The sequence below is a fragment of the Coregonus lavaretus genome, assembly GCF_964263955.1.
Source record: "Coregonus lavaretus genome assembly, chromosome: 36".
In the NCBI taxonomy this organism is placed as follows: domain Eukaryota; kingdom Metazoa; phylum Chordata; class Actinopteri; order Salmoniformes; family Salmonidae; genus Coregonus; species Coregonus lavaretus.
In genome coordinates this window covers 25,610,449-25,624,166 of record NC_140023.1, presented here as the reverse complement: position 1 = coordinate 25,624,166, position 13,718 = coordinate 25,610,449, and the positions used below count along the sequence as shown (strand labels likewise).

Sequence of the window (13,718 nt, the reverse complement as noted above, 5' to 3'; positions counted from 1 at the left end):
CAGAAATATGCTGTAAATGAATGTTATTTCAGTTAACCTACCTGGTAGAGTGTAAATATGATTAAAGATGCATATTTTTCTAATAGGCTGCTTTCACACATGAAGCAAAAACAAGCAAGTCAATTCATTGGTTGTAGCTGGCTTAATCGTGGGGCGTGTTGGCGCGAGGATGCAATTCATTGGTTGATTTTTGTACCACGGGCTGTATACGACTCTGTTCGGAGCCTCAGGCTACAAGCCCATCGTCCAAGTCGTTCAAGCTCTTTCTTTCTTTCCAGGCTGTTCGTCTAAGTCGTTCAAGCTGTACTCCCCAAAGGAGCCCGGCCCTAACGGCAGTACCTTCCCCCCCTTCCACCCCGGCACCATGCTGGACAGGGACGTGGGGTAGGACACACACACACACATCTGCCAATACTGTTAGTACTGGAAGTTATTACTATTAGTACCTATATAATACTGGGTTGTTTAATTTGGACTCTCCTGTATTTCCGTCTGCAGGCCAACTCCAATGTACCCCCCATCATACCTAGAGCCTGGCATGGGGTGAGTACACCGACTGACCTTCAAAGCATCAACCTTTACCCCCTCAGGCCTCCAAATAGTGTTCGAACAACTTTACATTGGAAAATAAAATTGTTGTGCCTTTAAGTCTAGTCCATCTGTACTGACCCTGCTCTGTCCTGTTGCAGGAGACCAACACCATACGGCAACCAGACAGACTACAGGATATTTGAGCTCAACAAACGGCTACAGAACTGGACGGAGGTGAGCGATGATGGCGATTTGGCTGTGCCCTTAGTCTGTGGTGGGAGATTGATTTATTGAATGATTGATTACATTTTTCCAACAATTGTTTACAGACAGATTATTTCACTTATAATTCACTGTATCACAATTCCAGTTGGTCAGAAGTTTACATACACTAAGTTGACTGTGCCTTTAAACAGCTTGGAAAATTCCAGAAAATGATGTCATGGCTTTAGAAGCTTCTGATAGGCTAATTGACATCATTTGAGTCAGTTGGAGGTGTACCTGTGGATATATTTCAAGGCCAACCTTCAAACTCAGTGCCTCTTTGCTTGACATCATGGGAAAATCAAAAGAAATCAGCCAAGACCTCAGACAAAAATTGTAGACCTCCACAAGTCTGGTTCATCCTTGGGAGCAATTTCCAAACGCCTGACGGTACCACTTTTATCTGTACAAACAATAGTACGCAAGTATAAACACCATGGAACCACGCAGCCGTCATACCGCTCAGGAAGGAGACGCGTCTGTCTCCTAGAGATGAACGTACTTTGGTGCGAAAGCAATCCCAGCAAGGAAGAAGCCACTGCTCCAAAACCGCCATAAAAAAGCCAGACTACAATTTGCAACTGCACATGGGGACAAAGATCGTACTTTTTGGAGAAATGTCCTTTGGTCTGATGAAACAAAAATAGAACTGTTAGGCCATAATGACCATCGTTATGTTTGGAGGAAAAAGGGGGAGGGCCTGGTGCACTTCACAAAATAGATGGCATCATGAGGAAGGAAAATTATGTGGATATATTGAAGCAACATCTCAAGACATCAGTCAGGAAGTTAAAGCTTGGTCGCAAATGGGTCTTCCAAATGGACAATGACCCCAAGTATACTTCCAAAGTTGTGGCAAAATGGCTTAAGGGCAACAAAGTCAAGGTATTGGAGTGGCCATCACAAAGCCCTGACCTCAATCCTATAGAACATTTGTGGGCAGAACGAAAAAGTTTGTGCGAGCAAGGAGGCCTATAAACCTGACTCAGTTACACCAGCTCTGTCAGGTGGAATGGGCCTTATTGTGGGAAGCTTGTGGAAGGCTACCCGAAACATTTGACCCAAGTTAAACAATTTAAAGGCAATGCTACCAAATACTAATTGAGTGTATGTAAACTTCTGACCCACTGGGAATGTGATGAAATAAATAAAAACTGAAATAAATCATTCTCTACTATTATTCTGACATTTCAAATTCTTAAAATAAAGTGGTGATCCTAACTGACCTAAGACAGGGAATTTTTACTTGGATTAAATGTCAGGAATTGTGAAAAACTGAGTTTAAATGTATTTGGCTAAGGTGTATGTAAACTTCCGACTTCAACTGTATATTCTCTTCCCTTTACTGTTGGACTAATTGATTGTATGTTGTGTGTTGTAGGACTGTGACAATCTCTGGTGGGATGCCTTCACCATGGAGTTCTTTGAGGATGATGCCATGCTCACCATCACCTTTTGTCTGGAGGACGGGCCCAAACGATACAGTAAGAAACATTTAGAATTTCAGGGAGGTTATGCTTTATTATGGGATTGTATACATTTCACCGTCTGTAACCGTAACGTGTAAATCTGCATTTTATTATAAAATCATTTGATTAAAACAGTAAAAGTATCCTCTCCCTAGCTATCGGCCGGACATTGATCCCGCGTTATTTCCGGAGTATCTTTGAAGGGGGCGCCACTGAGCTGTTCTACACATTGAAGCACCCTAAAGAGTCCTTCCACACTAACTTTGTGTCTCTGGACTGTGACCAGTGCACCATGGTTACACAGAACGGCAAGCCCATGTTCACACAGGTACGAAAAAACACTTTCTGGTACATTTGAACATATGCATTCCCCATTTAGAATTCCACAACTCCACCTTCCATTTACAAATCCAAACATGTATTTTAGCCTCTTTTATCCCCAACTCTTTTTCTCCCCCTATTTTCTGTGCACTTTATGATAGGAAACCTTACCTCTCCCTTGCTCTAGGCGTTTGAACTCTAACCTCTCTCTCCTTTAGGTGTGTGTGGAGGGCCGTCTGTACCTGGAGTTCATGTTTGACGACATGATGAGGATCAAGACGTGGCATTTTAGCATCAGACAACACAGAGAAGTCCTGCCTCGCAGCATACTGGCCATGCACGTGAGTCCCGGAGAAGACGAGAGAAATCCTATTGTGAAATAATACTTTTTAGTCTATTAATTGATGGAAATATATTTGACTGGTCATGCTTATCAGTCTATAGGTTAATTTGCATAATTTTGTGGAATTAAATTGTCGTTTGTGTACAGTATATTCGTTATGTATCAGCACACAGGTACTGAGCCTTTGAGCAGCATATCTGTCAGACAGCACGAGAGCTGCTGCTACAGCATCTCAAACAACTAATGCATAGTTAACGGACATTGGGCTTCATCAGCGCGTCACACCACTTTGCACTGAGCTGGAGGCAGTATGCATTTTGAAAACATACAGTGCCTTCGGAAGTATTCAGACCCCTTGACTTTTTCCAAGTTTTGTTAAGTTTCAGCCTTATTCTAAAATGAATTAAATACAAAAATATCCTCAGCAATCTACACACAATGCCCCATAATGACGAAGCAAAAACCGTTTTTTTGACATTTTTGCAAATTTTATTTAAAATAAAAACAAATACCTTATTTAGATAAGTATTCAGACCCTTTGCTATGAGACTCTGAATTTAGCTCAGGTGCATCCTGTGTCCATTGATCATCCTTGATGTTTCTACAACTTGATTGGAGTTCACCTGTGGTAAATTCAAATGATTGGATATGATTTGGAAAGGCACACACCTGTCTAAATAAGGTCCCACAGTTGACAGTTGTCGTGACTCACTTTAATGTATGACTGTTATTTATCGAATCACCTATCTATGTTTAATTGTCACTCAATTAAATTAATAATGTAACAATTAACTAATTAGGAATTTGGGGCACCACGGATGAAGTTGTTTAACGAGTTACCATCTCCCGAATTAAACTCTTAGAAGATATGTTATATATCGATAACAGTCACTTATTAAATAATTACCTCTTATCAGTCTCATTCTGAACATTGCATAATCCTTGAACCTGCAAGAACCCTATCCTTATTGATGAATCAGCAATACACAAATTGGCTTATTTATTTACTAACTCAATACAAACACACACACAGATGTACAGTGGGGAGAACAAGTATTTGATACACTGCTGATTTTGCAGGTTTTCCTACTTACAAAGCATGTAGAGGTCTGTCATTTTTATCATAGGTACACTTCAACTGTGAGAGACGGAATCTAAAACAAAAATCCAGAAAATCACATTGTATGATTTTTAAGTAATTAATTTGCATTTTATTGCATGACATAAGTATTTGATCACCTACCAACCAGTAAGAATTCCGTCTCTCACAGACCTGTTAGTTTTTCTTTAAGAAGCCCTCCTGTTCTCCACTCATTACCTGTATTAACTGCACCTGTTTGAACTCATTACCTGTATAAAAGACACCTGTCCACAAACTCAATCAAACACACTCCAACCTCTCCACAATGGCCAAGACCAGAGAGCTGTGTAAGGACATCAGGGATAAAATTGTAGACCTGCACAAGGCTGGGATGGGCTACAGGACAATAGGCAAGCAGCTTGGTGAGAAGGCAACAACTGTTGGCACAATTATTAGAAAATGGAAGAAGTTCAAGATGACGGTCAATCACCCTCGGTCTGGGGCTCCATGCAAGATCTCACCTCGTGGGGCATCAATGATCATGAGGAAGGTGAGGGATCAGCCCAGAACTACACGGCAGGACCTGGTCAATGACCTGAAGAGAGCTGGGACCACAGTCTCAAAGAAAACCATTAGTAACACACTACGCCGTCATGGATTAAAATCCTGCAGCGCACGCAAGGTCCCCCTGCTCAAGCCAGTGCATGTCCAGGCCCGTCTGAAGTTTGCCAATGACCATCTGGATGATCCAGAGGAGGAATGGGAGAAGGTCATGTGGTCTGATGAGACAAAAATTTAGCTTTTTGGTCTAAACTCCACTCGCCGTGTTTGGAGGAAGAAGAAGAATGAGTACAACCCCAAGAACACCATCCCAACCGTGAGGCATGGAGGTGGAAACATCATTCTATGGGGATGCTTTTCTGCAAAGGGGACAGGACGACTGCACCGTATTGAGGGGAGGATAGATGGGGCCATGTATCGCGAGATCTTGGCCAACAACCTCCTTCCCTCAGTAAGAGTATTGAAGATGGGTCGTGGCTGGGTCTTCCAGCATGACAACGACCCGAAACACACAGCCAGGGCAACTAAGGAGTGGCTCCGTAAGAAGCATCTCAAGGTCCTGGAGTGGCCTAGCCAGTCTCCAGACCTGAACCCAATATAAAATCTTTGGAGGGAGCTGAAAGTCTGTATTGCCCAGTGACAGCCCCGAAACCTGAAGGATCTAGAGAAGGTCTGTATGGAGGAGTGGGCCAAAATCCCTGCTGCAGTGTGTGCAAACCTGGTCAAGACCTACAGGAAACGTATGATCTCTGTAATTGCAAACAAAGGTTTCTGTACCAAATATTAAGTTCTGCTTTTCTGATGTATCAAATACGTATGTCATGCAATAAAATGCAAATTAATTACTTAAAAATCATACAATGTGATTTTCTGGATTTTTGTTTTAGATTCCGTCTCTCACAGTTGAAGTGTACTACCTATGATAAAAATTACAAACCTCTACATGCTTTGTAAGTAGGAAAACCTGCAAAATCGGCAGTGTATCAAATACTTGTTCTCCCCACTGTATGTCATGCAAATTAATTACTTAAATCATACAATGTGATTTTCTGGAATTTTGTTTTAGATTCCGTCTCTCACTTGTTCTCCCCACTGTAGGTTATTGATTACTAACGTAATACAATGAAAACAGGTCCCTAGTGGACTTGACTAACAATAGCATGACTGCTTGGGTAGAAGGAGGGTCAGAGTGGAAGGGAGTGACAGAGATTCAAACTATTGTGGTTACTTTGGAAACTATGCTCAAGGAAATACAAATGCTTAAAACCCCACTAAATGCTCATTTGGATTAGAAATGCAACATGTATTTACGTGTAGCTGTCCTCGATAGTTGTGTTGATGATGTAGGACTCTGGTTTGCCCACCAGAGACACCAATGTGGGTCTTGCTGGTCTGAGGTGAATTTCATCACAAGGCTTTTTATGCACTCGGTCAAAGGGGCGTTCATCATGTTTGTGCTCATCTGGGCGTGGCCACTGACTGAGACCAAATCAATATGGAAAACAATCATCTCATCTAGAATGCTAAAATCACATTGTTATCTTCACAAAATTATTATTATACTTAATCATTCGTTTTATACAACCATTAGATGCAAATCCCATAACTGGGAAGTGTACACCCCCAGAGATAGTTATGTTGTTCCACTGTCTTTAATGACCTCACAACATAGTAACGAATTTGACATGATTGTTCTTTAAGTCCCCACCAACCATTTCCCACATTATTTTAAGCAGGAATATTGTTTCATTATCCACTTTTGGATGTTGGAGTCTTGGTGGGAAGACTTCCTTTGTCTCACAAGGAAAGTCCCTCTCCCAATACTGCATGGCACGGAAAATAAAGTTTCTGCAAGGAATTTTTGACCGGTCATAAAATTGGCCCCCAGGAAAGTGGGTGTTCAAACCTTTGCGTAGCCAGGATCTTTGATCCTCAGCCCATGAGGGAAAGTCATGACACAGTGCATGTCAGAGCAAAAACCAAGCCATGAGGTTGAAGGAATTGTCCGTAGAGCTCCGAGACAGGATTGTGTCGAGGCACAGATCTGGGGAAGGGTACCAACAAATTTATGCAGCATTGAAGGTCCCCAAGAACACAGTGGCCTCCATCATTCTTAAATGGAAGAAGTTTGGAACCACCGCCCGGCCAAACTGAGCAATCGGGGGAGAAGTGCCTTGGTCAGGCAGGTGACCAAGAATCCGATGGTCACTCTGACAGAGCTCTAGGGTTCCTCTGTGGAGATGGGAGAACCTTCCAGAAGGACAACCATCTCTGCAGCACTCCACCAATCACGCTTTTATGGTAGAGTGGCCAGACAGAAGCCACTCCTCAGTAAAAGGCACTGGACAGCCTGCTTAGAGTTTGCCAAAAGGCACTTAAAGACTCTCAGACCATGAGAAACAAGATTATCTGGTCTGATAAAACCAAGATTGAATGCTTTGGCCTGAATGCCATGCTTCATGTCTGGAGGAAACCTGGCACCAGCCCTACGGTGAAGCATGTTGGTGGCAGCATCATGCGGTGGGGATGTTTTTCAGCGGCAGTGACTGGGAGACTAGTCAGGATCGAGGCAAAGATGAACGGAGCAAAGTAGAGATCCTTGATGAAACCTGCTCAGGACCTCAGACTAGGGCGAAGGTACACCTTCCAACAGGACAATGACCCTAAGCACATAGCCAAGACAACGCAGGAGTGGCTTCGGTACAAGTCTCTGAATATCCTTGAGTGGCCCAGCCAGAGCCCGTACTTGAACCCGATCAAACATCTCTGGAGAGACTGGAAAATAGCTGTGGAGCGATGCTCCCCACCCAACCTGACAGAGCTTGAGAGGATCTACAGAGAAGAATGGGAGAAACTCCCAAAATACAGATGTGCCAAGCTTGTAGCGTCATACCCAAGAAGACTCAAGGCTGTAATCACTGCCAAAGGTGACAATTGCAAACATTTCTAAATATCTATTTTTTGCTTTGTCATTATGGGGTATTGTGTGAAGATTGAGGGGGGAAAAAAAAGATTTAATCAATTTTAGAATAAGGCTGTAACGTAACAAAATGTGTAAAATAGTCAAGGGGTCTGAATACTTTCCGAATGCACTGTATACTTCATTGTTTGAAACCGGAATGTTTTACTACTTATTATGAGGCATGTCTTACCTTGCTTCAAAGTAGCCTACCCAAAATCAGACCATATCCGTGGAGGCAATTATTTTATATCAACTTTCATTGTCCAGTCGCCAAAGGCACAATCCTAGTCATATTAGCACCCCATGCTAATTGTTGCATATTAGATCTGTCCTGTTTCAAAATTTCTACCTGATATTTTCATCTGTCACATGAAACCACTTGCATATGCGGTGCGCTTTGACAATGGGTTTTCCACTAATTGTGCCTTGTACTCATTGCTGTGCTTATAATGTGAAGAAATAATAGTTGATCAATGTTTTAAACTAAACGTTCTGATTTGTTGTATCAGCCTCATAGCTTTTTTTTTAATTAAGCCTAGGCCTACTGGTTGTATGAATTTGGGATCTTTCCTTTGGATCCTTCCTTTGTAGCTTCCTGCTGGCCCCAGGGTTGCCACAAAAAGTAAATGTGGACAGTTATTCTAACATCTTCAAAGTACGCATCAGAATTCACTAAGAAGGACCGCACATTGTTGGCGCCTCGACTTGTATGTTCTGTTAATATGAATGACCATAATCTAAATATGATTTCTATCATTCTGAGCACTGTGGGTGGAGGCCCTAATCAGGTTACGCAATGTATATGGGTCCGGTATATATCTCAAATGTCTGGTAAATTAAAATGCTGCCGGTCAACTGTCCGGCGCCACATTTTCCTAATGGAAACCTGACACGCGTATTTGGTGGATTGATTTATGAATTGATTGCCTGACCAGTGTTACTGACCACCCGCCCCTGGTTGTTCTCTCTGCTCTCTCTTCCCTCCCTCCCCACTTCACTCCATTCCAAGGTGCAGGACCCTCAGATGCTGGATCAGCTGGCTAAAAACATCACAAGATGTGGCCTGTCCAACTCCACACTCAACTATCTTAGGGTATGTCCAGTCCAGTGGAGGCTGGTGGGTGGAGCTATAGGAGGACGGGCTCATTGTAATGGCTGGAATGGAATTAATGGAACAGCGTCAAATGTGGTTTCCATATGTTTTATTTTGTTTGATACCGTTCCATTTATTCCATTGCAGCCATTACAATGAGCCTGTCCTCCTATAGCTCCTCCCAACAGCCTCCACTGGTTCAGTCTCATTCAGTGCTTTAGTCAGTGGAATGGTAAATGTGGTTAGAGGTGCTGGTACTTAAGCAGTATTGGTATACAGCATATTGCACATTCACTTTAAATGTGTAGCTATAGCACTTTTAATGAATTCTATTGTGTCGTTTCTGTGTTTTCATGTTTATGTCTGTCTCTGTCTGACTGTCTTTCTGTCTCTCTCTCTCTCTCTCCTCTAGCTGTGTGTGATCTTGGAGCCGATGCAGGAGTTGATGTCCAGACACAAGACCTACAGTCTGAGTCCCAGAGACTGTCTCAAGACCTGCCTCTTCCAGAAGTGGCAACGCATGGTGGCCCCACCAGGTAACACACAGACTTTACTCACACTCTGTACACAGACAACCCACTTATACACATGTTTGGTAGGGATGGGCATTTGACATTTTTTGACTGTACCAGTACTCGCATGATTTTTTTTCTGAGTACAATTTTTAAATCTATTTTTAGAACACAAGCCCTGAACTGGAAATAAATGTATGCACATTTATCTATAGGCCTATGTCAACAGTGCGCAACAATGCCTAATTTATCATAACCATTACAGATAACAAATCTTAATTGCTAAATTGACCCATATTCAGGTTAATTTATTGAAACCGTAACATCAACTGGTTATATTATATTGTGGAACACAACCTTCGAAAAGGCAGTAGCATCAGCAGTGGTGCTTGCTTGTAGAAGCCTATGGCTATGCAATGGCATAGCCTTGCTTTGTTAATTTAGCAGACAAGATGCTCTTATTTCACGATCCCTTATCACAGTCAAGACACCTATTTTATTGTAAAAAACGAAACATGTAATATAACAGAAATGAAAAAACTGCGAACTGTCGGGAACAGTTATGGAAATTTGAAACAGGGCTCAATTTGGCGAGTTGAAAGAAGAAAATAATTCAGGGTTACAAAACAATCTGTCTTTTAGATTTACAGACGTTCGATTTAGTTTATTCTGCCTGTTTTCTTTTTCAAAATGGATTAACAATTTCACATTGAGCACTGCATGGTGATTAATTACGTCCATGACATCTGTTTGGTGAGTAGGCTTAGGCTTAAGGATTCTGATGAAAAATACGCTCTTTGTCTTTATCAAACTGTGTTTGCGTATTTTCAGTGTGGAACCTGTCTATGTTTAGGGGGGTATTAGCCTAGGCTAACCAGTTTTAAAATGGCGCTAGTAGTTCGCAAAGTAGCCTAAGCGGAAAATAGACTGGACACAGTTATGCCAGAACTGCAGCTCGTTGTTGGAACACATATTTTCCTACTTCAATCAACCAGTCCATTTTGAATTTGTGATAAAACTGTCGTCATTTGGCTTTGAATGTAGCTTGTGTATCCCATCATATGTTTTTATAGGCATTTATTTTTGTAGGCCAAACGGGAGCTTGTGTGCGCACTCAGCACACGTGTGTGTGTGTGTTTTGGAAGCAATGTTCCCTCTAAGCTGTGCACGGGCGCGAAGCTCCCGGGACTGCAGTGCAGTAGAAATATCAGCCCGTTCAGAGAAGCACGAGATTGAACTTAACTCAACTTTCTAGTTTTCCCCTTTAGTTAACACTATCAACGTTTCCCTCCACTGTGCGAATTGTGATTGAATCAACGCAATATTAACCACTTTCAATGCAACATACCGAAACATAACTAACTATGCAAGAGATTTTCTTGTAGTCAGAGCGCATCGGAGTGGGATTCTATTGCATTGACAGGCACGTCTCAAACCCATACTATACACAGACCGGTGCACCATAACCAATCACAGCTGCAGTGTCCCTATATGCAAATGAACCATTGCCACGTATGGATCTGTGCCATTCACTTTGAACTAGGCCGTGTTTACAGCATCAGTGGTCGCGAGTAGATGCACTTGTTTTGAGATCAAAGCAAGAGCTGCGTGTAGCCAGGTGTGTACATTTGTTCATATTCTTTGCTAGTAAGTGAGTTATTAGCCCAGATATACAGTGCCTTGCAAAAGTATTCATCCCCCTTGGGTTTTTCCTATTTTGTTGCATTACAACCTGTAATTGAAATGGATTTTTATTTGGATTTCACGTAATGGACATACACAAAATAGTCCAAACAAACAGTCCCCTGCAGCTCAGTTGGTAGAGCATGGCGCTTGCAACGCCAGGGCTGTGGGTTTGATTCCCACGGGGGGCGAGTATGAAAATGTTTGCACTCACTAACTGTAAGTCGCTCTGGATAAGAGCGTCTGCTAAAATGACCCCCAAAAATAAATATGTAAATAATTGGTGAAGTGAAATGAAAAAAGTAACTTGTTTCAGAAAATTCTAAAAAAATAAAAAATGTAAAAGTGGTGTGTGCATATATATATCTATATACACACACACACACACACACACAGTGGGGAAAAAAGTATTTAGTCAGCCACCAATTGTGCAAGTTCTCCCACTTAAAAAGATGAGAGGCCTGTAATTTTCATCATATGTACACGTCAACTATGACAGACAAATTGAGGAAAAAAATCCAGAAAATCACATTGTAGGATTTTTAATGAATTTATTTGCAAATTATGGTGGAAAATAAGTATTTGGTCACCTACAAACAAGCAAGATTTCTGGCTCTCACAGACCTGTAACTTCTTCTTTAAGAGGCTCCTCTGTCCTCTACTCGTTACCTGTATTAATGGCACCTGTTTGAACTTGTTATCAGTATAAAAGACACCTGTCCACAACCTCAAACAGTCACACTCCAAACTCCACTATGGCCAAGACCAAAGAGCTGTCAAAGGACACCAGAAACAAAATTGTAGACCTGCACCAGGCTGGGAAGACTGAATCTGCAATAGGTAAGCAGCTTGGTTTGAAGAAATCAACTGTGGGAGCAATTATTAGGAAATGGAAGACATACAAGACTACTGATAATCTCCCTCGATCTGGGGCTCCACGCAAGATCTCACCCCGTGGGGTCAAAATGATCACAAGAACGGTGAGCAAAAATCCCAGAACAACACTGGGGGACCTAGTGAATGACCTGCAGAGAGCTGGGACCAAAGTAACAAAGCCTACCATCAGTAACACACTACGCCGCCAGGGATTCAAATCCTGCAGTGCCAGACGTGTCCCCCTGCTTAAGCCAGTACATGTCCAGGCCCGTCTGAAGTTTGCTAGAGTGCATTTGGATGATCCAGAAGAGGATTGGGAGAATGTCATATGGTCAGATGAAACCAAAATATAACTTTTGGGTAAAAACTCAACTCGTCGTGTTTGGAGGACAAAGAATGCTGAGTTGCATCCAAAGAACACCATACCTACTGTAAAGCATGGGGGTGGAAACATCATGCTTTGGGACTGTTTTTCTGCAAAGGGACCAGGACGACTGATCCGTGTAAAGGAAAGAATGAATGGGGCCATGTATCGTGAGATTTTGAGTGAAAACCTCCTTCCATCAGCAAGGGCACTGAAGATGAAATGTGGCTGGGTCTTTCAGCATGACAATGATCCCAAACACACCACCCGGGCAACGAAGGAGTGGCTTCGTAAGAAGCATTTCAAGGTCCTGGAGTGGCCTAGCCAGTCTCCATATCTCAACCCAATAGAAAATCTTTGGAGGGAGTTGAAAGTCTGTGTTGCCCAGCGACAGCCCCAAAACATCACTGCTCTAGAGGAGATCTGCATGGAGGAATGGGCCAAAATACAGGCAACAGTGTGTGAAAACCTTGTGAAGACTTACAGAAAACATTTGACCTGTGTCATTGCCAACAAAGGGTATATAACAAAGTATTGAGAAACTTTTGTTATTGACCAAATAGTTATTTTCCACCATAATTTGCAAATAAATTCATAAAAAATCCTACAATGTGATTTTCTGGATTATTTTTTTCTCATTTTGTCTGTCATAGTTGACGTGTACCTATGATGAAAATTACAGGCCTCTCTCATCTTTTTAAGTGGGAGAACTTGCACAATTGGTGGCTGACTAAATAATTTTTTTCCCCACTGTGTGTGTGTGTGTGTGTGTGTATATATATACACACACAGTGGGGAGAACAAGTATTTGATACACTGCTGATTTTGCAGGTTTTCTTATTTACAAAGCATCTAGTGGTCTGTCATTTTTATCATAGGTACACTTCAACTGTGAGAGACGGAATCTAAAACAAAAATCCAGGAAATCACATTGTATGATTTTTAAGTAATTAATTTGCATTTTATTGCATGACATAAGTATTTGATACATCAGAACAGCAGAACGTAATATTTGGTACAGAAACCTTTGTTTGCAATTACAGAGATCATACGTTTCCTGTAGGTCTTGACCAGGTTTGCACACACTGCAGCAGGGATTTTGGCCCACTCCTCCATACAGACCTTCTCCAGATCCTTCAGGTTTCGGGGCTGTCGCTGGGCAATACAGACTTTCAGCTCCCTCCAAATATGTTCTATTGGGTTCAGGTCTGGAGACTGGCTAGGCCACTCCAGGACCTTGAGATGCTTCTTACGGAGCCACTCCTTAGTTGCCCTGGCTGTGTGTTTCGGGTCGTTGTCATGCTGGAAGACCCAGCCACGACCCATCTTCAATGCTCTTACTGAGGGAAGGAGGTTGTTGGCTAAGATCTCGCGATACATGGCCCACATCCATCCTCCCCTCAATACGGTGCAGTCGTCCTGTCTCCTTTGCAGAAAAGCATCCCCAAAGAATGATGTTTCCACCTCCATGCTTCACGGTTGGGATGCTGTTCTTGGGGTTGTACTCATCCTTCTTCCTCCAAACACGGCGAGTGGAGTTTAGACCAAAAAGCTATATTTTTGTCTCATCAGACCACATGACCTTCTCCCATTCCTCTTCTGGATCATCCAGATGGTCATTGGCAAACTTCAGACGGGCCTGGACATGCGCTGGCTTG

At 42.4% G+C, this 13,718-nt stretch overlaps 1 protein-coding gene across 6 annotated transcripts in view; it reads left to right on the top strand.

Moving 5' to 3' along the window:
- Positions 1-13,718, top strand: part of LOC311110889 (LIM domain-binding protein 1-like) — a 48,295-nt gene that overhangs the window by 23,277 nt on the left and 11,300 nt on the right. For 3 of the 6 annotated variants that reach the window (XM_084153509.1, XM_084153506.1, XM_084153505.1), the window contains exons 2-9: positions 279-384; positions 499-543; positions 690-765; positions 2,177-2,279; positions 2,420-2,592; positions 2,804-2,926; positions 8,548-8,625; positions 9,038-9,161. In XM_084153509.1, coding sequence (XP_084009635.1) covers positions 279-384; positions 499-543; positions 690-765; positions 2,177-2,279; positions 2,420-2,592; positions 2,804-2,926; positions 8,548-8,625; positions 9,038-9,161 — 828 coding nt within the window. Of the gene's footprint in view, positions 1-278; positions 385-498; positions 544-689; positions 766-2,176; positions 2,280-2,419; positions 2,593-2,803; positions 2,927-8,541; positions 8,626-9,037; positions 9,162-13,718 lie in introns of all 6 variants that reach the window. The other 3 variants (XM_084153504.1, XM_084153508.1, XM_084153507.1) reach the window with 1 other exon arrangement.